We start from the raw sequence: 26,760 nt of genomic DNA, 5'->3' as shown, positions 1-26,760 counted from the left end.
AGTTTAGGTGAATGGACAAAAACATCACAATGTCTTCATGCACTCTTTTTTGAAACAACATCTCACTATATAGCACAGGTTGACCTGGAATTCACAATATACTGGCTGAGTGCAGGACTAAGGTGTGGACCACTTGTGGGGTTAAATTACTGATTGTTCATGCTCTTTATCTATTGTAGTTACCTTCTCATTACAGAAACAATAAAAGCAGAAGCAGCTTTATGGAAAGAAAGGGTTTATTTTGGCTTACAGTTTTGAGGGTAAGTTTCATCATGGGTGGGGGAGGGGGGAAATCAGGACAGAACAGAAAGAAGAATGTCACATCTGGTTACATCAGCAGGCAAAAAGCAGAAAGAGCGAGCTAGCCTGAAAACCCGATGGGCTGAACTAATCAGTCTCAAGGTATGCCCCAGTGGCACATCTCTAGCAAGTCTCTACCTCCTAAAGACTCCAAAATATCATCAGCTGATGACCAAGTATTCAAAACACATGAGCCAATAGAGGACATTTCATTCAAACCACTACACTATCTGTCCAGTCTCCACAACATCCTTCCTTTGTATATCTCAGGATCAGACTCTTCAATCCATTTATTTTGCCAATTATGCTTATTTTTAGTTAAGTTTCTAAAATCAGATTTTATCTTCAATTCAAACATACATCTTTCAAAAAGACTTAAAACATTTATATATGAATATGATGACATAAGAACCATACTAATTGGAGCAAATAAATACTTTGATGTATTTTAAGACAGCTGAGGAAACTGTTAAAATATCAAACCATGACACACTTCAAAGTTCTTTCCAATCTGTCAATTCTGATTCTCATTAATCATGAACAATAGCTGGTCTTCCTTCAATCTTTCAGGATTATTACAGAATTAAACAATACAAATATCCAGTGGAAAAAAACTCATGCTAATAAGGAAAGTGGTGTTTTTTTTTTTTAATTAAAACAGTGTAGTCAACAACCCAACACTGAACATAAAGTACTGTTGAGAACACAATATCATAACTGCTTTTATTGATGAACTTGTATTTTTCCATGCCTATCATCTCACTGAAATCAATGTTTCTAATTTATTGGATTTTCCTCTTATAAATTCCATGCTGAAAAGCCTATTTTTATGCAGACCTTTATTCTTATATTACAACAAAAGACATATATTTAAAATACAAACTACTTGAAACATAAGCGGTTGTCAAGCATGTGGTTTATAACAACAACCCTGCACACAAACAGACTATATTATGATTCACCTGTCTAAAAAGAGAACACAGTGAATTCTGGTAGCAAGGTGCTTACTTACAAGAAAACTCATATACAATATTCTTTTAGTTTCATAAGATAAACACCAACCTACTTCTCACGTGTTACAACTATATGAATTGAACTCAGTTTTAAAATCACATCAAAATGCTAAGAAAAGTTTAGCATATAATAGGAAACATCTTATAAATTGGGAATTTTGTGTGTGTGTGTGTTTTTCAAGGTAGTGTCTCACTGTAGCCCAGGTTGACCTGGAATTCACTGTGTAGTCTCAGGGTGGCCTCGAACTCACAGCGATCCTCCTACCTCTGCCTCCTGAGTGCTGGGACTAAAGGCGTGCACCACCACACCCAGCTTATTAATTATAATTTTTTAAATTCAGCAAAAAGGCAAATGTGGTTTTTCAAAAGTGTAGTCCATATTCAATTATAGAAAAAAATTGTCAAGTCACTTACTCTAACAGATTCACAGATACCATTTATTTAATAGTATATCCAAAATTCTCTATGTAACATAGAAGTCTAGCTAGCAATTAGAGTACTGTCAACAAGAATCTGCAAACTACAAGACATCAGCAAGTCCGGTTAGAGCATGCATTTCTGTAAGAAAGGCGCCCAACTATGAGTTAAAAGGCAGGTAAAAACAACAATGAACTTTCTTAAAGCTAGGTTTTATTTACCAATGTAGCACAATATATGCTTTCTCAGCTATACATGCAGACTCTATTGTGTGTTTAAAATTATTCAACTAATTTTTTAAAAAGCAGAAAAGATCCAAAATAACCATTTAAGCTGGAGAAACAATTGAGACACCAAACCCCTCCCTGTAAGACATGAGAAGCTAACTTAAAATGAATCAAAAAAATATCAGCACTTAATCCTACATCAATACTTGAATTTGGGGTTATTAATAATTTACACTAGTCTTTTCTTTGGATTAAAAAGTGTTTTTTTTGTTTTGTTTTGTTTTTAAAGAATCAACTTTTGGAATCAGCAATGTAACTTCAAGTTCTGCCATCTGATAGCCAGAGAAGTTGCATTTTTCCCAATCCCACAACTTGGTGGAAAGCTCAACACTAAAAGCTTAGAGAAGACAGGTTTCAAAAGTCACTAAGGTAAACTGCTCTAGTGCAATGAAGCTAGTAAAATACATGTATCTGTTCTTAAGAAAACTTACAAAATTAACATTCTTTCCTCAAGAATTATAAAAGATAAAATCTATGAATCAGTACTCTAATATGATCACAAAGATAGCAAACCGAAGTCAAGAAGCACAAGCTCTGTAACATTCTTTGCCTATGATAACCTGTAGCCTCTCCACCTGTTTTGAGAACTCACCTGTTAATGCCTTACAAACATGTTCTACTCTTTGCAGTTGAGTGTTAATCATCCCTGTGGTTAGGTAAAAGCTCATCATTTACACATATTTAAAAAAAAACTTTAAAAAGCTTGTTTTCTTTTCAGAATATTCTGTAAGACATCATTTGACAATGATAAAGGTAATAAAAGGTATATAAAAAAAAAAGACTAATAAACTACTTAGAAGTCTTTTGAAATTCCAGAAAGACAACTGGCAGTTTTATACTTTTATACTTTTATTCCTCTTCCCTAACCTCAATTCTTTCCTTTTAAAAATTATAGCTGGCAATTCATGTAAGATATGATTAATTGGATCAAAATAAAAGAGGCTTTTCAACAGTATTTCCCCAACTAGAAATCTACAAAGGTCAGCAGAACTCTGTGCCAGTAATTAAGAGACTGATGCCATAAAACTAAAGCTGGGGTGGTGGTGTGCCAGAGTGAGATGTGACACTTTAATAACTTGAATTTTGTTTTACATAGAGTGGATCTGATTCAGTTCCAGCTATGATATGTAAGTTCACCTGGGTAAGGGACAGAGCCAACTAGATGCACCCCACTTAAGAAAAACACTTCTATGTAGCGTGTTGTCCAACTGTGCTTAAATAACCCACACCTTTGTGTCAGAGTTTTATAGGACAGTCAAGAACCAAGAAAGGGAAAAGTAAAGTGGACCAAGCCAGCATCTCTCTTTGAGTACCTAGTGGCATAGGCACTCTGACTCCACTTTCCCACAGCTTACTTTTCTCTGTAATACAGCAGATAATACTTCAGGGGGTCTGGCAGTGGAAGACGTAGGACCCTCTGGCGAAGAAAGTTCACTGGGGGCTCAGGTTTGGTCTCCCGTGGGGTCCTTTCTGCCATATCCCGCTTCTCCTCCTCTGCATCCTCACAGCTGGTGTCATCGGAGGGGTTGGAAATACGACTGGCGAAGACCTCTTTGTCCAAAAAAACAATAGTCTCCATTCGCCTCCTTCGGACTCGCCGTCTTTTAAACCTGGGTGTACCCTTCAGGCAGCTTCCACCTCCGCCTCCACCTCCCTTGGTAACCTCATGGTGCATGGCCCTCTTGATGCTGCCACGGATAGCGATGCGGGCCAGGTCCTGCAGGCTGCGCACTGCGGGTGGTGCTGGGAACAGGGGCAGATCACAGCCTGTTAACCCTTCTAGTGGTGTTTCAAATTTTGTTTCCTGCATGGAGAATCCCATAAGCTAGCTTCCTGACTGGATCTTGCCACCAGACTGCTATTCATCCCACTTGAGAAGTGACTCTAAGATAGTGTATATCCAAGCCACATGGCCTCACTATGTACTAGCTTTGTTATTACATTGTTCTTGGAAACCTAGTCTAAAAAGATAAAAATGGAGATGGGCATGGTGGTGCACACCTTTAATCCCAGAACTCAGGAGGCAGAGGTAGGAGAATCCACATGAATTCAAGGCCACCCGGATACTACATAATGAATTCCAGGTTAGCCTGGGCTAGAGTGAAACCCTAACTCAAAAAACAAAAACAAAAACAAAAAAGATAAAATGGTGAATACCCTACCTGAATGTTCACTTCAGGAACAGAGACCAGCACACATGAATCTTTATCACCCAAGCCTCAAAGTAAGCATCTCAGGGGACAACATTAAGAACAAGGTTCCTATCCAATGCTGACAAGCCCTTATACAGAGACACTCATTTTCAACCAGACCCTCAAAAGGTTTCTGCCATGGTGAGTCCTTGTCTTTTAAACTTGGTCATAGCTCCAGATGACTACATATCAAAGGCCACATTTACTTAAAGGGCAAAATTTCCATATAGAGCACAAGTCTGACACATGTACCTCTCCAACTAACAGACAGGCTTATACTGGGTCTTCATTAACATCTCTAGTTTTCCAGTGATTTGAAATCCAGCTTACATACAGTCCAGTTTCTCCCACATACTCCCATTTCTTACCACACCATGAAATATGTGTCCTTAACTTTGTCCTTTTTGTTTGTTTGTTTTTTTGAGGTAGGGTCTCACTAGCCCAGGCTGACCTAGAATTCACTCTGCATTCTCAGGGTGACCTCGAACTCATGGCAATCATCCTATCTCTGCCTCCCAAATGCTGGGATTAAAGGCATGCACCACCACACCCAGCCCTATCTTTGTCCCTTTCTCCTAACACATTCCTCCTTTCTTCTTTCTTTAGGACACCATCCTCTATCAACCAAACCTTCCCTGGTTCCTGTAAGCCCCTCTGTATGTTGTTTCTTTGTAGCATGTGATTAAATTTTATGCCTGTGGCTGAGGAGATGGCTCAGCACTTAAGGCACTTGCCTGCAAAGACTACAGACCCAGGGTCAATTTCCTAGTACCCATGTAAAGCCAGGTACACTAAGTGGCGCATGTGTCTGGAGTTCATTTGTAGTGGTGAGAGGTACTAGCACACCCATTCTCTTATCTACCTCTTTCTCTTTTTCTCTCTCCCTCCCTCCCTCCCTCTCAAATAAATAAATTAAAAAATTTAAAGGCAGGTATGGTGGTACATGCCTTTAATCCCAGCACTCACAGAGGTAGGAGGATCACCATGAGTTCAAGGCCAACCTGAGATTACATAGTGAATTCTAGTGAGCTAGAGACCCTACCTCGGGAAAAAAAAAAAAAAATTAAAGGGGCTGGAGAGATGGCTTAGTGACTAAGGTACTTGCCAGTAGAGCAAAAGGATCCAGGTTTGATTCCCCAGTACCTACATAAAGCCAAATGCACAAGGTAGCACATGTATCTGGAGTTTGTTTGTGGTGGCCCTGATGTACCCATTCTCTCTCCCTCTCCCTCCTTCCCTCCCTACCCCCCTCTCAAAAACAAATAGTCCCAGCACTCAGGAGGCAGAGGAAGGAAGATCACCTTGAGTTCAAGTCCACCCTGAGACTATATAGTCAATTCCAGGTCAGCCTGGGATAAACAAAACCCTACCTCAAAAAAAAAAAAAAAAAAAATTAAGGCCCTGTCTAGGTACTGACCAAAGTGGAGCTATCTAATAAATAATTATTCATAAGCAAGTGATGCTTCTTCTAGAAGGAAGTCACCAAAATGTACTGTCTCTGGTGACTGGAACTATGTATAATTCATATTCTCTCTCTCCCTCTACCTCTCCTTCCTCCCCTCACCTCCTCGCTTTTTTCTTCTTCCTTCTCCTCTCTTCTCTTTCTCCTGCCCACCCCCTGACACAAACATTCCCCAAAGTTTTAAGTGATCAGAGTGTGTAATCAACAGCCTTATTTTTAAAAAAGGCTGGAATCAACTGGAATCCCCATTTCTGTCTGTGCTAAATTGTGAAACATCAGGATGAATATCCCTGTGTGAGCTTCTTGCTGTATCTGCACACTAGGTTTGGAATGTGTGAGCACCAGTCTTCCAGCCACACAGGCAAACAACCAGTCTTCATCTGTCATCTGCCCACAGCAGCAGGAGTCTGGTGCTTTGACAAGCAAATGGCATGACTATTTTCCCAGTGGACAAGGTAAATTTCCTGAGTTGCCCACATGGGAAAACTAGCTTCCTTTTTGGTACATCTGCTGCTTTCAAAATGATGAGCAGCTGAAGCCAGGTATGGTGGCACATGTCTTGAGTTCCAGCACTTGGGAGGCTAAGACAGAAGGATCACCAGAAGTTCAAGGCTAGCCTTGAATAAAGAGTGAGTTCCAGGTCAGCCTGAGAAGAATGAGACCCTGACTCAAGGAAAAAAAAAAAAAAAAAAAAAGCCGGTGTGGTAGCACACACTTAATCCTAGCACTCGGAAGGCAGAGGTAGAAGGAATTGCTGTGAGTTTGACCAGGCTGAGACTGGGGGAGTGGGTGGGAGGGGGCTGGAGAGATAGTTTAGCAGTGAAAGTGCTTGCCTACAAAGCCAAAGGACCCAGGTTCAATTCCCAGTACCCATGAAAAGCCAGATGCACAAGCACCTGGAGTTCATTTGCAGTGGCTACAGGCCCTGGCGCACCCATTCTCTATCTTCCTCTCTCTCTCAGATAAATAAATAAAATTTTTTAAAAGAAGGCTAAAATAATCTAATATAGGCTAAATAGAGATAATTTTTAATTGCTCAAAATCCCTTCTATCATTTAAATGTTGCAGTGGGGGATAAACACTTTAATATCAAAAGGTTTCCTATACATTTTGTTTTCTTTAAAGTTCTAATCAGATTAAAAGATCTCCCAGTACTTGGGAAGCAGAGGCAGAAGGATTGCCATAAGTTCGAGGCCACCCTGAGACTACACAGTGAATTCCAGATCAGCCTGGGTTTGAGTAAGACCCTACCTCAAAAAATGAAAAGGAGAAAAAAATAAAAAAAAAGATCTAAAAGACAGGTAAGCTATGCATACTTACGTAGCTGGACAAGTCTAGACTGTCCTGACTCAGAACGGCAGGGCTGGATCAGAGGGGCGAAGGAAACAGCCAAAATCTTTTTGGTTTCCCAAGCAGAAGGGCCTGTGCGTGTTATCTTGGTCAACTATCTCAAAGACAAAATGAAAATACCCAAAGAATTTGGATTAAAGGCATGTGTCAGGTGGAAGGTATGGCAATTCCTATCAAACAGCTTTCTTGGGCTCAGCTCCTCAGAATAAGGCAGTGGTTGGCTACTAGATAGCTTATATTTAAGTTTGATCATTACTATATGACAGCTAAAAATACACACATATACTAGAATAATATATCCCAACATATGCTCCCTAACATATGGCATGGAGTATAGCTAACTTATGAATACTGTTGCACAAATGCTTGGCAATCCTCCTACCTCTGCTTCCCAAGGGCTGGGATTAAAGGTGTGCACAACCACACCCAGCTGAAACCATTTTGAAAAGAATTTCTATTCATAATGAACATCAAATATTTAAATATAATCAACAAATGAGACCTTAGATATAAAACTATAAAGCCCTATTTCATATTCTAGATGAGAAGATGTAAATAATGTGAGGATATTCACAATCCTTCAATTGATCTAGGTAAAATCCCAATCAAAAGTCCAATGCAAATAAATACCTTCATAATAGGAGAAAAAAATCATGATGTCAAAATAAAAGAAAGACTAATGAAGAGAGGGAGTGGGTATGATAGAGAGCAGAGTTGTGAAGGGGAAAGTGGGGGAGGGGAGGGAAATATCATGGTTTATTGTCTATAAGTATAGAAGTGGTCAATAAAAAAAAATTTAAGTCCACTGCAAAAAATTCCAATGTAATATGCAATGCAGCAAAGATTTCTAATATTTAAAATGATGTTCTAAAAAGGAAGAGCAATAATGAAGACATCTCAGTCCATCATACCCTGCATCTAGGAAAATAGCAAGAGCCATGTGAGCAGCAACAGCAACACCCAAACCAAACTCCTCTCTCGAGCAGCTGGAAATATTGTCTTGAAGGATAATATGTGTGTGTTCATGTATGTGTGCATGCATGCATGTGGATGGCTAGGGAACTAAACCCAGACTGGCAGGATTTACAAGCAAGTACTTTAAACCACTGAGCTATGTTCCCAGCCCTGGAAGTCCAATTTAAAAATACTCAGCTTTTGGCTTTGCACTTCTAATTTGGGGATGTACCTGGAGGGGATTGTGAATAAAAAGATTAAGAGCCAAGAATAGCCGGGTATAGTGGTTCACTCCTTTAGTCCCAGCACTCTGGGGTGGGGAGGAACCTGACAGGGGAGGAAAGGTAAGGGGGAACAAAAAGACACAGAGAGAAAAATATTCACAAAAAGATGTACAAAGGCTCTTCCCAGGAGCTTTGTTCAAACAGGAAAAAAAAAAAAAAAAGCTGATGGCTGGAGAGATGGCTTAGCGGTTAAGTGCTTGCCTGTGAAGCCTAAGGACCCCAGTTCGAGGCTCAATTCCCCAGGATTCATGTTAGCCAGATATACAAGGGGGCGCAAGTGGCTGGAGGCCCTGGCGCGCCCATTCTCTCCCTCCCTCCCTCCCTCTCCCTCTCTGTCTCTCTCTCTCTGCCTCTTTCTCTGTCACTCCCAAATAAATAAATAAAAATAAAAAATTATTTTAAAAACCTGTAATGAATGAAGACAATTATCATTAAAACACATTCTTAAATACTAACAAACGTTTGGGGGGTTGTGTTTTTTTAAGGTAAGGTCTTACTCTAGCCCAGGCTAACTATAACTCACTCTTTAGTCTCAGGCTAGCCTCAAACTCACAGCAATCCTACCTTTGCTGCCAGGGTGTCAGGATTAAAGACATGTCCCAGCACAACTGGCATCTAAGAAAAGATTTCTGTTTTGTTTTTTTTTTTTTGAAGTGTCTCTCTAGCCCAGGCTGACCTGGAATTCACTATGTACTCTCAGGCTGGCCTCGAACTCACAATGATCCTCCTACCTCTGCCTCCCAGGTGCTGGGATTAAAGGCATGCACCACTGTGGTGGTTTGATTCAGGTGTCCCCCATAAACTTAGGTGTTTTGAATGCTAGGTTCCCAGCTGATGGAGATTTGGGAATTAACACGCCAAGTCTCTATCTCTGCTCTGTCTGTCTGCCCCCGCCCCTCGCTCTCGCTCTAAAAAAAAAAGGCTACCAAGGGCTGGGGAGATGGTTCGGCAAGTAAAGGTGCTTGTTTGCAAAGCCTGTCACCCCGTGTTTGATTCCCCAGTATTCATGTACCCATGTAAAGCCATGTGGCACATGCATCTGGAGTTCATTTGCAGCAGGAAAAAAAGTTACAAACTAAGTGAAGGACCTCTTTACTTACCAGAAAGCAGCAAAGCTATTATAGACCACTGAAGCTATATGAAAACCCAAGAGCCAACCTGAAGCAGCTCTAGCCAAAGATGGGAAAATCCAAGCTTTCCTAAGAATTTCACTATAATTAAAATATGAGGTATGTTTAAATCCATGAATTCATATAATACTAAAAAAAATAAGCAAAATTTGATTAGTCACCACTTTTGGTAGAAAACAAAATTAATGAGTAAATTAGTCAGCAAGGGTTTAGAACTAGAATTTATTCTGCCTGTTATATAAAGTATAAAAAGTACTGAAGGTAACTATAGAGGTAAACCAGCATCTAAGTACATAAGAAATAAAAAGAATTCAAATGTATTATTTTATAGTCCCTAATGAAATGATGGGTCAGAGCTACAATCATTCCATGAGAATCAGGAAAAAAAAAGACAATAATCTTGATGTGCCTCCATATAAAAGAATAGCTAGCCCTACTTCCAAAGTTGCTACATCTACAGCTCCAACCAAGTGCATACTAAAAAATATTCAGAAAGTAAACTATGTATTCAACATGTAGAGATTTTACAATTGTCAATACTCCCTAAGCAATACAGCAAACAACTATTTAGAAAGCACTTACATTGTATTAGGTGCTACAGGTGATCTAAAGGTGATTTATAGGTTATATGCCAATTTACATACTATGTGATTTCACAAGAGACTTAAAGCATCTGTACATTTTGTTCTTATAAAATTACATTCATAAGCCTTTCAGGTAAAGAACTATAAGTTATAAGCCAAGCTATACAACAATCTTCTTGAAAAGAGAGGAATGTGAATTAAAAGCAGTATAAGAATCACAAACTAACAGACTGAAGATTAGTTTATATTTCCTGAATATTAAGTGGAATATAAATTTTCAGCAAAATGAATGCTAACAATTAAAAATTACATAAAATTGGGCTGGAGAGATAGCTTAGTGGTTAAGGTGCTTGCCTGCGAAGGCTAAAGACCCATGTTCAATCTCTCTCCAGATCCCATGTAAGCCTATGCACAAACGTAAGGCAAGCCCAAGGTCGCACATGGCGCAAGCATCTGGCATTCAACCTCAGTGGCTTAAGACCTGGTGCACCAATTCTCTCTCACACTCTTGCTTTCTAAAAAAAATAAATTAATTAAAAAAGCACTATCTCCTAATATTTTTTTTGTTTTTTCAAGGTAGGGACTTACTCTAGCCCAGGCTGACCTGGAACTCACTCTGTAGTCCTAGGCTGGCCTCTAACTCACATTAACCTTCTACTTCTGCTTCATTAGTGCTAGGCTTAACAGCATACACAACTATATCTAGTGACAATCTCCTAATTTTTAGTATTTCTATTTTTTAATATTTAATTTATTTATTTAAGGACAGAGAGAGAATGAGAATTAATCGGTGTGCCAAGGACCTCTAGCTACTGAAAATGAATTCCAGGTGCATGTGCCACTTGTGCATCTGGCTTTACATGGATACTGGGGAATCAAATCCAGGTCATTAGGCTTTGTAGGCAAGTGCCTTAACTGTTAAGCCATCTCTCCAGCCTAGCATTTCTATTTTTCCTAGTTCTTCATGACTAACAGAAATTCTTCATAGTCATCAGTGTATGTGACTTGGCTGCTTTATCACAATCTATTATGCCAATGAAATATAATATCTAAAACATAAACAAATATGTTATGACCAAGTAGTAAAGTTGAACAACATTCCTACCAACCATTCTTATTTGCCATCAAAGTACTTAACAAGTAGACTAACAAAATAATTCTAACATTAGAATAACAACTGGAAGCAAGCACCTTTTTTGTTTTTGTTTTTCTAGGTAGGGTCTCACTCTAGCTCAGGCTGACCTGGAATTCACTATCTAGTCTCAGGGTGGCCTTGAACTCACAGCAATCATCCTACCTCTGCCTCCCGAGTGCTGAGATTAAAGGCATGCACCACCACACCTGGCTGGAAGTAAGAGCGTTTAATGGCCAAGCCATCTTCCCAGACTCAATCAGAATATTTGGGATGAAGATGAAAGTAAGGAAGGGGAAGGGGGAGAGGGAGGGGAAGGAAGGGAGGCAGGGAGGGACAAAATATGGATAAGAGGAAGGGGGAAAATCAGGAAAGAGGAACAGGTAAGGGAAGGGGCTGCAGGCAGAATTTAGGGTCTGGATGACCTGAACCACTCCCATGCCTATTCCTAGCTATTGCAAAAGTAGTACCCAGAAACTGCCTGGAACAGACCTGGGTGGACAGAGTACTAAATCCAAGGGAACCTGACCTTCTCTTCCAGGGGCATGACAAGGATCCCTCCAACTTTGAGAAGATTCTTCATGTACTCTTCATGTTCCTTCTGCACACCAGCCCCACAGTACACACGGTCATACTGACAACAATCTGGAGAAATCTCCAGGCAATTGCCAGTTACAAAAGAAGGTTCACAGAAGTCAAATCTGGAAAGAAAAAAGTGTCTTCAGTAACTCAATGTATTATACTGCAACAAATCTATACAGCAAATTTATGCTAACCACAGGTTGTGTTTTAACTGTAAAATCCCACAGCAGTGAAATATTTTCCAGACCAAAGATTATACAATATAAATAAAACCTCAGATGTTAAAAACACCATGAAAGTGAATGTTATAAGCATGATACAAATGTACAGCAACCACTAGCCACCATTTCTCACAGTGTTTAGCACCATATTCAAAATCTACTGTTTGGGGCTAGAGAGATGGCTTAGCAATTAAGGCATTTGCCTGTGAAGCCTAAGGACCCAGGTTTGATTCCCCAGAACAAACGTAAGCCAGATGCACAAGGTGGCACACACATCTGGAGTTCATTTATAGTGGCTGGAGGCCCTGGCATGCCTATTCTCATTCTCTCTCTCTCTCTCTCTCTCTCTCTCTCTGCTTCTGCCTCTTTCTCAAACAAATAAATAATTTTTTTTTTTTTGGTTTTTCGAGGTAGGGTCTCACTCTAGCTCAGGCTGACCTGGAATTCACTATGGAGTCTCAGGGTGGCCTTGAACCCACAGCAATCCTCCTACCTCTGCCTCCCAAGTGCTGGGATTAAAGGCGTGTGCCACCATGCCCGGCTTAAACAAATAAATAAAAATATTTTAAAAAACATTTTTTAAAAATATTTCTTGTTTGACCACCAACAGGAGGTTCTGAAGAGTACATTTTTCCTATGAAAATTTTATTCCTTAAAGTAAGAATGTTAATGGCTTCTTTTATAAAACTATTTATATAAACTGTTCAGAGACAAATATAACAACTTCATTTTGGAAATGATTAGGTGATAGATACTGTCAATATTGGAAACATGAAAATTAAACAAAATGAAATTTTTATTTCTTCTCTCATAGTGGTGAAGAATTGCAGAAACACAGGTATCATAATTATAAAACATAAATCTCTTAAAATCACATAATGCAAGCTGAAGAGATGGCTCAGGGTTAAAGCACTTGTTTGCAAAGCCTGAAGGCCTGGGTTCAATTCCATAGTACCCATTAGAGAAAAGCTAAATGCATAAATTGTTGCATGAGTATGGAAGTCATTTGCAGCAGCAAGAGGCCCTGACACCCACACTCTCCCCCACCTCCTTGCAAATAAATAAAAAGTAGCCAAGGCACGGTGGCACAGGCCTTTAATGCCAGCACTTGGGAGGTACTAGGAGGATCACCGTGAGTTCAAGGCCAGCCTGAGACTACATAATGAATTCCAGGTCAGCTTGGATCAGACCCTACCTTGGAAAAACCAAAAAAAAAAAAAAAGAGCCAGGCATGGTGGTGCACTTGCGAGGCTGAGGTAGGAGGATTGCTGTGGGTTCAAGGCAGCCTGAGACGTAGTGAATTCCAGGACCCACGTAAGCCAAGCACACAAGGAGGTGCATGCATCTGGAGTTTGTGTGCAGTGGCTGGAGGCCCTGACGTGCCCATTCACACACTCTCTCTTTCTCTCTCTCAAATAAATGAATGAATATTTAAAAAAAAAAATCCAAAATTTAAATAAGAAAAACTACAGAATGTTAAAAGAGCAATCAGCTGGCACACATATAACCTGGGATTGTCTAACTAAAATTTACCATGTTTGTTGGCCTTTTCTACCTGACCAAAAGTTAAATTAACACCCTCTGACCCAGTGGAAAGCATCTGACCATACTTGTCAAAGCTGTCACTTGTTCTGATGAAGAAATCCAGTTTCTGCTTTGCATACTCTGTCACATCTGAATGAAGCTCTACCCCATGGTTCACACCAAAGGGACCTGAAAGAGTTGAGAATAGCAAAGCTCTCTTAGAATAAGGCCAAAACTCATGCACACTTGTTTTCTCTACTTTATTTATTTATTTATTTATTATTTTTTTTGAGGTAGGGTGTCACTCTGTCCCAGGCTGACCTGAAATTCACTATGTAGTCTCAGGGTGGCCTCGAACTCATGGTGATCCTCCTACCTCTGCCTCCCGAGTGCTGGGATTAAAGGCGTGTGCCACCACGCCCGGCTTGTTTTCTCTATTTTTAATAACTGCTAAACATTTAACATGTAATTACACAGAGTCTCAAGGTATTGAAGTTTCAGCACAACCTTGGGCCTAAACTACTCAAAGAGAGTCTTTCAGTGCATATGACAGTCTCCACTCACAACTCAGTATTTGTTTTGATGCCTAGACCTCTCTATAGGATCTCAAAATTTGTGTGTTCATGTGTGTGTGCACATGTGTGAGTGAGCATTTGTCACACGCACATGTTGAAGTCAGAGGGCAACTTTCAGGTCAGTCCTAGCCTTTCCACCTCATTTTAAGGAAGGGTTTCTCACCATGGACTTCTGCTATTGAAACTTTGCTCTGTTGCTGTTCTTTTTTGTCATGAGCTTCTGGGAAATTCTCCTGTTTCCATCTTTCATCATGCCATCATCATGCTGAGATTACAGATCACTACAGCTTCCTGCTTTTCACATGTGGTTTAGGGAGGACCAAATTCTGGTACCCAGACATGGTGGCAAGTACTTTATGCACTGAGTATTCTCTTCAGCCCTCAAATGTTTAAAAGAATCAGGCCAAGTGTGCTAGTACACACCTTTAATCCCAGCATTTGGAGGCTAAGGTAAGAGGACTGCCATGAGTTCAAGGCCAGCATGGAGCTACAGAGTGAGTTCCAGAACACCATGGGCTACAAATGAGACCCTACCTTGAAAATAAAAAAGGGTCAGAGAGATGACTCAGCAGTTAAAGGCACTTGTTTACAAAGCCTGATGGGCCAGGTCCAATTCTCCAGTACCAACATAAATCCAGATGCACAAAGTAGTGCACACATCTGGAGTTCATTTGCAGTGGCAGGAGACCTTGGCATGCCCATTCCCTTTATCTCAAATAAATAACCATCTAAAAGTAAAAAATAAGTTTTGGTTTTTATAAAAAACATGTACTTGCAAATGAAATTGGTACAGTACTCACTTATAATTCATAGCTCTTTCTATTTTATTTGTGGTGGGATTTTTTTGTTGTTGTTGTTTGGTTGGTTGGTTTTCCAAGGTAGGGTCTCACTAGCTCAGGCTGACTTGGAATTCATTATGTAGTCTCAGGGTAACCTCAAACTCACAGCAATCATCCTACCTCTGCCTCCTGAGTGCTGGGATTAAAGGCATGTATCACCATGCCCAGCTAGATTCTTTTTGTTGTTGTTATTGTTTGTTTGTTTTGACCACTCTGATCTGGAATCACTGTTTAGCCCCAAAATGGCCTCCAGCATCTACCTAAGCCTCCAAAATTCTGAGACTGAAGGCATATACCACTATGCCTAGATTCCTTTCTTTTTATATATTTTTGACAATTTCATATATGTACATAATATATTTTAATAATTATCTTTCATATTCACCCCATTACACTCTCTTATCCCACTCCCACTGAACCTATTTCTCTTCCCTATCAGTCTCCCCTTTTACTTTCATGTCTTTTCTTTTTCTGGTGACCCAATGAGTACAGTTAGGGTTGCTTGTATGAGCATGCATGCGGTAGGTGGGCTATTTACCAAAGCATAGGCAACTTACCAGTGGTGCACAGCAGAAGAAAGTGCATCCCTCTCCCCCAGCTATCATTAACTGCCAATAGGTCCTCAGGGAGGGGTGAGGTCTCATGAGTCCCTCCCCTATCCAGGACAGACAGGCCTAATCTTGCACAGGTAATCAGAGCTGCTATGAATTTAACAGCCATGTTATTTCCAGAAGACAATGTTCGACAACACTTCTCCCCTTTATTCAACTCTTGCTTTTTTTTTTTTTTCAAGGTAGGGTCTCGTTCTAGCCCAGGCAGACCTGGAATTCACTCTGTGGTCTCAGGCTGGCCTCAAACTCACAGTGATCCTCCTACCTCTACCTCTCAAGTGCTGGGATTAAAAGCATGAACCACCACACCCAGTTTTCCAACTCTTACATTCTTCCCCACTAGGTCTTTGTATATTTTGACCACTTTTATAGTGCTAGGCATGAATTCTCTCATGTGGAGTAGACCTAAAAACTAATCAGAAAGCAGTTACTTATACCCATAGTAGCCATGCCACTATTGTACCAGTGGGCACATCTTGCCTGTAGGGCAAGCACACAGGGACCATAGCTGAATAAGACTTGTTATTTTTTTTTCCTTCAGCAGCCTACAAAGCACCTTTCAGCACATGAAAGCAGAGAGGAACCTTCTAGCTTAGTTCCAGCTTTATTTCAGTATATTCAACAATCAAAATAAATAGTGTCTTTATCAATAGGGTCTTACCATCTAGTCCTGGTGGACAACCAAGAGCAGTGGAAACAGTCTATTGTTTTGCCAACCCCTGACCAATAATTCATAGGGAAACATCCTACTCCTAGCATTGGGATTTTCATTTAATAACCTATGGCTTCTGGGAACAGCATTATCCACCCAATATGGTACCTCTGATCAAACTTTTTAAAATTTTTTAGTTAGCTTACAAAGCAATGTGGCTTTTTAAATTTTTATCTTTATTTATTTATGAGAGAGAGAGAGAATATGCCAGGGCCTCTAACCATTGCAAATGAACTCCAGAAGCATATGCCACTATATGTATCTGGATTGCTTGATTTCTGGGGAATCGAACCTGGGTACATAGGCTTCACAGACAAGCACCTACACTGCTAAGCCATCTCTCCACTCACAATGTGTTTTTCTTCCAATTTTTTTATTTTTATTATTTATTTGAGAGAAGGAGAATGGGCATACCAGGGCCTCTAAGCCACTGCAAATGAACTCCAGATGCATGCACCACTGTGTGCATCTGGCTTACATGGGTTCCAGGGAATTGAACCATGGTCCTTATATTTTGCAGGCAAGTGTCTTAATGGGTAAGCCATCTCTCCAGCCCAACAGTATGCTTTTACGTAGCTTTTTCATACATTCTTAGTTTTCAAAACCGTTCTTTACCACTGCTAATGGTGCCACAAGTTACTCCAGGATTACTTGTCATTTTTTTCTTAGGAATTTAGACTTTTTTCAATATCCTTTCCAATCTAGTCAGGTTTCATAATTGATTACTCTAATGAAACACTGCTTTAGCCAAAATTCTTCCAGTTTTTCAGGTATAATGAAGGGAGTCACAGGAATTGGAAGTTCGCTGGGCCTGTACTCTCTTTTAAAGTGTGAAAACTAGTATCCCCATCAAAGACAAATTGTAGTAGATAGATAGATAACCCCCCATATATTAAGTGTTTTATTAGTTTGTAGTTTGGATCTGCAGCAACCTGGCTGGAGGAGGTGTCACTGGGTAGATCTTAAGGTATGGTGGTGGGTTTGAAATTCCAATCTAAAGATATACAAAGTGCCTAGTTCCTCCTGGAGTTCCTGAAGTGTGCTATGTGGCTTTTGGCTTTTGGCTTCTCTCTCTCTAGACCTGTGAAAGCAAGGCCAACTTCTTCTGCCATTATGCAACTTCCCCTGGATCTATAAAGTTCCCTTCCATAACTGTACCTGAAGCTGTCTGCTATACAAATTAAGATTAAAAATAGTTTTACTAGAGAAAATAAAGAAAATATGAAAAGTTAAAGACAGCCTAAGCCAGGAAAAGTGGTGCACACCTTTAATCCCATCACTAGGGAGGCAAAAGTAGGATTGAGGCCAGCCTGAGACTACATAATGAATTCCAGGTCAGCCTGGGTCTGGAACGAGACACTACCGTAGGAAAAAAAAAAAAAAGAAGAAGAAGAAGAAGAAGACATCCTAGAGCCAAGTGATCAACTCAAAGCTCACAAATTTCCAAGAACACATAACTAAATAGAAACCAGAGTTTTCCTTCCATATCTATAAAAACCAATTGTTACTTTTAGGGTTTCCTAAAACCACTAGGAAACTATAAAAAAAAATTATGAATATGCCACCATATCTTGTAGAAACACTGTAAGCTAAATTACAATGAAAATACTCAGGCCAACATGAACATTCTTTTTTATACTGTCATTTTGGTTTTGCTTAAAAAAAAATTTCTTTTTATTATTTTTTCTGAGACAGAGAAAGAGAAAGAATTGGCATGCCAGGACCTCCAGCCACTGCAGTCAAACTCCAGACAACTGCACCATTTTGTGCACGTGTACAACCTTCATTTTTATCACCGTGTGCATCTGGCTTACATGAGATCCGGAGAGTGGAACATGAGTCCTTAGGTTTTGCAGGCAAGTGCCTTAACTACTAAGCTATCTTTCCAGCCCTGCTTTTAATTTTTTGAGTTGAGGGTCTTGCTATGTTGCCCTGGCTGGTCTTAAACTTTCAGGATCAAGAGATTTATCAGCCTCCATGTGTACCTACCTACTGTGAACACTCTTGATGTTTCTTTCACAATTGTATCCACCCCATTAGCAAATCCTGCCAATTTCAACATCAAAAAAATACTCAGTATAAAGTCAGGGGGTGGCACACACAGAGATGGGAGGACCTCTGTGAGTTCGAAGCTATCCTGAAAGTACATAGTGAATTCCAGGTCAACCTGGGCTAGAGTGAAACCCTACCTTAAAAATAAAATAAAATACTGAGGGGCTGGAGAGATGGCTTAGCGGTTAAGCGCTTGCCTGTGAAGCCTAAGGACCCTGGTTTGGGGCTCGGTTCCCCAGGTCCCACGTTAGCCAGATACACAAGGGGGCACACACGTCTGGAGTTCGTTTGCAGAGGCTGAAAGCCCTGGCGCACCCATTCTCTCTCTCTCCCTCTATTTGTCTTTCTCTCTGTGTCTGTTGCTCTCAAATAAATAAATAAATAATTTAAAATAAAATACTGAGTATAACCACACCCCACCAGCTTCATCCAGGGTCTTCAATTCTGCCTGTTGTAGGCCTGGCTCCTCTCTGGTAGACAGGTCTGCTTCTCTCTTCTGAAAACCCATCCTCCTCACTCACCCATCCTCCTCACTCAGAAGCAGATGTTTGCCCCACTACAGCATTTCACATAAAGCAGGAATTCAACAGGTTCTTGGTTGTATGATGCCTCTGATTGTCAGAAATGGCCTTATTATACATCTAATTCTCACAGCTTGTTTGGGAAAACAGTCTAAATGGCTCCAATAAAGTAGCCTATAAAACATACCCCAAAATACTTTGAAAATACATAAGCTTACTATTCTTTAAGCAGTCAACAACAAAACAGAAATTTCTACAAAAAACTTTAACTACCCTATGACTTTAATCAACCTTTGTAAGAGAAGGGTAAAAGAGTGATTAGAGTAAATCAAGAAATCACATGAGGACATGCACAAACACACCTCTGCTAATCCATCACTGCCTACAGTAGATTGTAGCAGTATAGCTGATATGGGACAGAGAACAAAAGAGCCTTCTACTCCTAACTCAGGGCCCACATATGTGTCATTCAGCCACCCACCACCCAGTGGCTAAGTTTCAGGCAACTGATGAGAGGCCTATGGTCTCTAACAGGGAATACAACCAGTCTACTATATCTTCTGTACAAGTAGACACCACATGTACCATAGCAGAGGGTCTTCAGGCTCTGCATCCATACTCACCTAGAATGAGGCCCACCATGGAGCTGAGGTAGCCAGTGCCACTGCCAAGGTTTAGAAATGAGAGCCCAGGCTGCAAATCCAAGGCCTCCATCACCTCCGAATAGATGCACGGGGCAGAAAGATGAATGTTTCCATGCTTCCATGCCAAGTCTTTGTATGCATTTTCTTTAAACTCTTCAAGATAATAATCGGCTCGATCAATAGCTCGGAAAGCCTGCTCTACCAGGTCAGTCCGGATGTACTGGGCTTCTTTCAAGTTATCGATCAACTCATCATTGTCCTCACCAGCACTCACAGCACCTCCCATGTTCAAGATTATACTCAAGCAAAGCTACAATTAAAATTTAAAGAACTGTTTACATTAAGGGCAATAGACAAACAAGGAACACTCTACACATATGCTAATTTCAAATTCTGATTAGACTACAGATGGGAGTATCTTTATTTTGTTTATTTATTTTGTTTTTGCTTTTTTGTGAGGCATGATCTCACTCTAGCCCAGGCTGACCTGGAATTCACTATGTAGTCTTAGGGTAGCCTCGAACTCATAGCGATCCTCCTACCTCTGCTTCCCAAGGACTGGGATTAAAAACATGCACCACCATGCCTGGCTCAAGATGGAGTATCTTTTGTCAACAATTACCTCACCTTACAAACCTGTCAGATTTAACCAGGCATGGTAAAAGGATCACTGTGAGTTCTAGGCCAGCCTGAGACTACATAGTGAATTTCATGTCAGCCTGGGCTAGAGTGAGACTCTACCTCAAAAAAATTAAATAAATAAATAAATAGATAAAAGGGCTACATTTAGAAAGAAAATAAAAAAGTTGAACTTGAAAGTCAAGCAAACAGCAAATACTAAAAAGTTATTGAAATTAAAATTTAAGTGGTGGGCTGGGCGTGGTAGCACATGCCTTTAATCCCAGCACTTGGGAGGCAGAGGTAGGAGGATCGCTGAGAGTTCGAGGCCACCCTGAGACTATATACAGAGTTCCAGGTCAGCCTGGACTAGCATAAGACCCTACCTTGGAAAACTGGAAGAAAAAAATTAAGTGGTATCCTAATGTTAAATGGAGCTCTACATCCCAACATACATATAAATTCCCCCTTGCCAAGCAATCTATTCAACTTGCTGACCCAGGTACTCTACTGTTTAAATTATATATACAAATATTCATAAAACTCTCTTCCCAAATAAAATACATTGGAACTAACTTCATATTGTAACAAACACATAATCAACTTCAAGGCTAATAGTAGGAAGGGCCACTAGTAGTACTTTGCAGGTCCACTTCCCTACTACAACTTCCTCAACTCTCTCAAAAAACATGGAAAGATGGCGTAACAGTTGAAGTGTTTGCCTGCAAAGCCAAAGGACCCAGGTTCAATTCCCCAGGACCCATGTAAACCAGATGCACAAGGTGGCACATGTATTTGGAATTTGTTTGCAGCAGCTGAAGGCCTTGGCACACCCATTCTCTCACAAATAAATTTAAAAAAAAAAAAAATACATCTCACCTCCTCCCAAGCTGCCAGTGAAGGGGGGAAAAAAGCATGTCCTTTGAGTCCAACTACTAAAACAAAATATTCAGGGTACAAAAAATGACCTTACCCCTGGAGAGGTCTTATTCTTTCTAAAACTATAAAAAATGTCCTTCTAAGTTTTATGCTGATCCCAAATGACTGGCATTATTTCATACAAGCTAGCAATGTTGATATAAACAGATAGGAGAAAGGCCATTGTACCTCAAAAGACTGGCAACTTTTCTGAATCAAGACAGCCTCTTGATCAGGGTTCAAGGTCATGCTTAGCAAGTCCAAGGCCAGCCTGAGCTACATGAGACCCTTCACCTCACAAAAGATGAACAAAGTACATCATGACATAAATTCTTTCCATTTTATGGTAGGATAGTCCATCATCATAATCAAGACCTGAGAGCTAAGTATTAGATTTTTTTTTTTTTCCAAATCAAGGCTCAGTTATTGTAATTTCACCTCCTTTAAAAGTAGTTTCAGTAGCCGGGCGTGGTGGTACACGCCTATTTAATCCCAGCACTCGGGAGGCAGAGGTAGGAGGACTGCTGTGAGTTCGAGGCCACCCTGAGACTACATAGTGAATTCCAGGTCAGCCTGGGCCAGAGTGAGACCCTACTTCAAAAAAAAAAATAAAATAAATAAAAGTAGTTTCAGAGCCCTTGTTAGGCAACAGTCCACAGCTATAACTAGCCCTTAGTGCTAATGAGGTTGGGTTTAATCTGGGATAAGCCACTTATTTCTAAGGTTACACTTCTGGTCTAATAGTCATCTTAAAATTTAGGTCACTGGTTAAAAGTAGAGTCATGTGTTTGGATACTTAGACATCAATTTAAGAAAAGACCTTAATTTCACATACTGAATCAAGGAAGTCACCTCTTTACCTGAATATAATGCTCAGGTCCACCACTTAAAAATCTTTAACAAATTATATCCTAAATTCTCAGCAGAGGCAGTCTATTGCAAGGACCTTCTTTGCTGCCAGTCATCATAGGCTGTTGTAAGTTAGAAAAGTGAATAACAGCACTAAATACTGTAGAAATGTACTTTGCTCAGTAATACTTTAGTTGTTACAACATTTGAGTATCTAATTGGTTGTTACAGAAAAAGTCTTACCTGTATTGAAGATTGTTGCCATAATAGTATGCTGCCTGTATTTCTACCTCTAGCAATGGGCTTTATTGCTAGATTTTAATAATTCTGGAGCCTAGGCAAGTGCACAAGTCTTTTTAAAAGAAACATAATTTACTTGCACAAAACTAATCAGTTTTGACAGATCATTAGTGCCCCTGAAGTGGCTTTTTGTGAGTGTGAAACAAATGGTGAGAATTTGAATTGGTCCCTCTTATTATAGTCTTGAAAGTAAGTCTACTTAATTTATAAAATCATGTTCATACCCAGATTTTATATACTAGTATCTATCAATAAACATTGTGATACTTGATGGAGTTATACATGACTTTTAAGCACCACTTGCAAAGTTACGGAGTTTAATTTTGTTTTGAGGTACAGACCAGTCAGTTTAAAAACTTGGAAGCAAAAAAAAAAAAAACTTGGAAGCAATTTAAATTCATAATTCCCTGTTCAGAAAATGATAACACAAGATTAAAGATTACTGATTGCTCCTTGGGATGATCTACTAGAACTAACCAGCATAATTTATTTTTAATAACCAAAGACAAAGATCATAAGTATTATAGATTTGGGGAAGAAATGTTTTATGCATAGCAACAAAAACTTTGTGACACTGCCATGCTGAAGTAGATTGATGGTCTATAAGTAAGCAGATCTGCCTGTCTTCCCAGGGATTCTTGTTTGCTCTTGACACATCCCAATGCCTCAGGAAAATTACTTAGCTTCTTGATCCAGCAGAAAGTCTGCAAGGAGGTTAAAATTTATTATCAGAACTTGAGATTTACCCATGCTCTCATCACTGACATTGAGGGGCTCTGTTCTCCTGGTTGCTCTTGGACACACAAGAGCAAGCAACCACCTAGTCTTGGTATAGGGAGACCTTCATGTAGGCAATAATTGCTAATACTGAGCCTGAGAGAACCTTAGAAGATGTTCCATCTAGTTTACCAACAGTGATGGTCCTCATTAAGTCAGAAGTTAACCTTCTTAAGACATCAGTTATTTTCCCTAAAATTTTGGCCACTTAAGCTTATGGAGGATATCAAGAATAGCAAAAGTAAGCTGAGCAGTGAACAGCCTACTTCAGATTGCAAGAGACCCAGCTGTACAAACAGAACTGAGCTGTAAACAGCCAGTTTGTTTCATCAGCCAGGATATTGAGCAGAAGGTATGTGCTTATTATAGAAGTCATCTTTCGTCCTATCAAGTACATTTTTTATTCTTAAAAAATATTTCACTTATTAATGAGGGAAAGAGGCAGATAGAGACAATGGGCACACCAGGACCTCTAACCACTGCAAATAAACTCCAAACGTCTGTGCCACCTTGTGCATCTAGCTTATGTGGATGCTAGGAAATCGAACCTAGGTCCTTAGGCCTTGCAGGCAAACGCATTAACCACTAAGCCATCTCTCCAACCCTCAAATTCTTTTTAATGACACTCCCTCCCCCCAAAAAAACAGTGTCATTTTGTTCCAAAAAAAAAAAAGTCTTTAGCAAGGAGACAGGGAGATGGCTCAGTTGTTGCCAAAAACAGGACCCAAATTTGATCACCAATACCCTCATAAAAATTCTAGGTGTGGTGTCACACACCTATAATCCTAGTGCTCGGGATCTGGAGACAGGAAGATCTCCAGGGATCACTGGCATGCCAGTCTAGCCTAATCAGTAAACTCCAGGACATAAGAGACTCTATGCCAAAAAAAGTAGATGGTGTTACCATGAACGACATCCAAAGCTGTCCTTAGACCACATGGGCATGTACACAAAACTTTGGCAGGTACCACAAAATATATATTGGGTACTTTTCATCTTCTACTGGGTATTTATCACTTAATAAATGTTTCCTCACTTTGAAAGTTTATTCCATATTAAAGGACAATATTTTAGTAAAAACAACTACCACCTTTCTAATAGGTGTCACCTGCCAGTCACCACCTCATTAAGCACAAGGTGAGACAAGCTGGACTGAGTAACTAAATTGCTATTGTCACAGCCAGCATAAGGAAGTACTGTGGTGAAATCCAGTTGTCTGGCCAAAAGCTTTTGATTTGTACTCCATATAGATACAGCTTTTAAGACCTCACAAAGAAGCAACATTCTTTGCACACACCTCCTATTAATCTTTGATTTTTCTGAGGTAGGGTCTTACTCTAGCTAGCCCAGGCTGACCTGGAATTCACTGTAGTCTCAGGGTGGCCTTAAATTCATGGTGATCCTCCTAACTCTGCCTCCCAAGTGTTGGAATTAAAGGCTTGTGCCACCACACCCAGCTGATTAATCTTTTTATTATCTGTGTATGTGATGTGTGTTGGTGTAGGCACATATACATATACACATGAAGACCAGAGGTTGACAATGGGTATCTTCCTTAGTTGCTCTCTTCTTTCTTTTACTGAGGCCAGGATCTCTCAGCAAATAGGACTTGTCAGTTCAGTTAGTCTAGGCAGATAGTTTGTACTGGGGATTCCCATGCTGGGTCTACAGTGACCATCACACCCATCCATCATTTATGTGGGTGTTGGCCATGTGAGATCTAGTCCTTAGATTTGCACATCAAGAACTTTATCAACTGAGCCATCTACCCAGCCCCTTGTTAATCTATCTATCTTTCTTTCTTTCTTTCTCTTTTTCTCTCTCTTTCTATCTTTCTGGTTTTCAAGGCAGGGTCTCACTCTAGCCCAGACTGACCTGGAATTCACTATGTAGTCTCAGGGTGGCCTTGAACTCAGGCAATCCTCCTACTTCTGCCTCCCGAGTGCTGGGATTAAAGGTGTGCATAACCACGCCTGGCCCTTCTTTTGATATTTTGTATATTTTGTATATATTTTGATATTTTGATAACCAAGGTAGCCCTACCTATTACTACTGGCAGGGTGAAGGTGAATACTTGTGGGGTCTGGTACTTATTATTAGCTTTGTCTGAGAAGCTGACACTCTCTCATATAGAAACATCACAATTTAATGCTAGCATGGATATATGTGAGCAATTACCATGGCATAAAAAACTTCACAGCACACCTGAAGATACCCTCACCAAACCAAACCCTATCACTACGCAGAATGGAATCCAATTGACTCCAACTTCTCCAAGAGTGGAGAAGCACTTTTAGGATGATGCCCTTGAATGCATATTTTACTAATTACCATAATTCTTACTATAGTCCCTACTTAGAAGTGACAGGCACAGGGTTAAACAGCAGCAGCATGTGAAGCATCAGGATGAACTGTGTCATTACAAGTAACGCTGTGGTAATGGAGTGCTGGTTCTGGTTTATACTGTGTTTGGCAGACGATACAAGGCCTATAATCCATCTGGATGTCACTTGTTAAGAGGGTATCTTGTAGAAGATGACCTGGGGAAAGGGATCCCAAACCATCATCCTGAGGGTAAAATACAGAAGAAACAACTAAGGCTTCTCGCCTTGAAAAACAGAATACTTACAAGGGTTAGGGTACGGCTGCCACATATATACCATATATGGCCCCTGACACTGAATAAAAGCCTGGCCAATAGTACATGTTGAGTGGAGAAAATTCCTACCTTTTTATACACAGAAAAGCTTTCAAACTATCAGAACTGGAAAAAGGGTTGGAGAGATGGCTTGGCAGTTAAAGGCACTTGCTTGCAAAATCTCCCAGGTTTGATTCCTCAGTACTCACATAAAGCTAAACTAACAAAGTGGCACATGTGTCTACAGTCTGTAGGTAGTGGCAAGAAGCCCCAGCACACCCATTCTCAATCACTTTCTCTCTCTCCCCCAAATAAATAAAATTGTTGGAAAATTAAAAGAAATAACCTTTTACTCATACTTCCAACCAGATCTCAGTGGTGGACAGAAAAGAGGCAGGGCCATCTCAGAGGGCCCAATTCCCCCAAGTGCAGCCACAGTGCACTCCCTCATAGTAGAATGACACCCTATCAAGACCTAGAATGAGGCTGGCCTTAATCTTCACTGACAAGGACATGGACAAGGACACGGACACGGACCACCCAATGCAGGCACTCTATTAAGAGTGCAGAGAGGCAGATTCTCAGAAGTAGAGCCTAAGAGTCAAACAAAGGAACCAAGCCCAGACAAGTCCTCCCTGGCTACTTCAGACGATTCCCCAGCATTCTGGCCACTTCTTTTCTCCTCTGAAATAGATTCTAAACAATAAAGTCCAAGATACAATTTTTGCTTCAAACCTTGTCAACTCTCAACTTGCCTCTGACCTAATTAAAAATAGTTTCTACTTAATTAAGTCAGGCTGTGGCTCTAAAAGAGTGAGCAACAGGTAGCCAATGAGGTGGAGGGGCAGGAATAGAGAGATGAGGGTGGGATGATGGCGGAGAGATGAAGAAGAGAGATGCGGGTGGAGAAGTGTTGCAGGAGACGGGGGGTGCTGTGAGAGGTAAGGAGTGCTGTGGGAGGTAAGAGGCGCTGGAGAGGTAAAGGGTGCTGGGGAAAGCTGCTAGGTGGGGGGAGACATGGGAAAATAGGACTCTGGGGAAAATGCTAGGGAACAAGGGCACTGAGGGACAGGTGACCAGGAGTCGAAGGCTGAGGAGGGGAAGGCCGAAGGGCGGCGGCTCTACCTCTGCGCTCCGCGGCCCGCCACTTTGGGCCGCCACGGCAGCTCCTCGGGAGCGTAGGCAGAGTCCACAGCTTCAGCGCCACTCAGACCTCGGCCGCGGTAAACATCCGCCGTCGCCTCTGCGCCTGCGCGCGCGAGACTGCGGAACTG

General features: G+C 40.6%; 1 protein-coding gene across 1 annotated transcript; it reads right to left on the bottom strand.

Annotated features, from left to right (window-relative positions):
• Window positions 1-218: 218 nt before the first annotated feature.
• Window positions 219-26,753, bottom strand: Pcmtd2 (protein-L-isoaspartate (D-aspartate) O-methyltransferase domain containing 2). The gene is made up of 6 exons (XM_004669535.2): window positions 26,612-26,753; window positions 19,366-19,696; window positions 13,519-13,621; window positions 11,635-11,806; window positions 6,992-7,115; window positions 219-3,760 (listed from the first exon to the last, which is right to left on the bottom strand). Exons 2-6 carry the CDS (start codon window positions 19,670-19,672, stop codon window positions 3,369-3,371), a joined length of 1,098 nt encoding a protein of 365 aa, XP_004669592.1. The 5' UTR covers window positions 19,673-19,696; window positions 26,612-26,753; the 3' UTR covers window positions 219-3,368.
• Window positions 26,754-26,760: the final 7 nt, after the last annotated feature.

Source organism: Jaculus jaculus, chromosome 8, assembly GCF_020740685.1.
Source record: "Jaculus jaculus isolate mJacJac1 chromosome 8, mJacJac1.mat.Y.cur, whole genome shotgun sequence".
Lineage (NCBI taxonomy): Eukaryota > Metazoa > Chordata > Mammalia > Rodentia > Dipodidae > Jaculus > Jaculus jaculus.
This window is presented reverse-complemented; position numbering and strand designations above follow the sequence as displayed.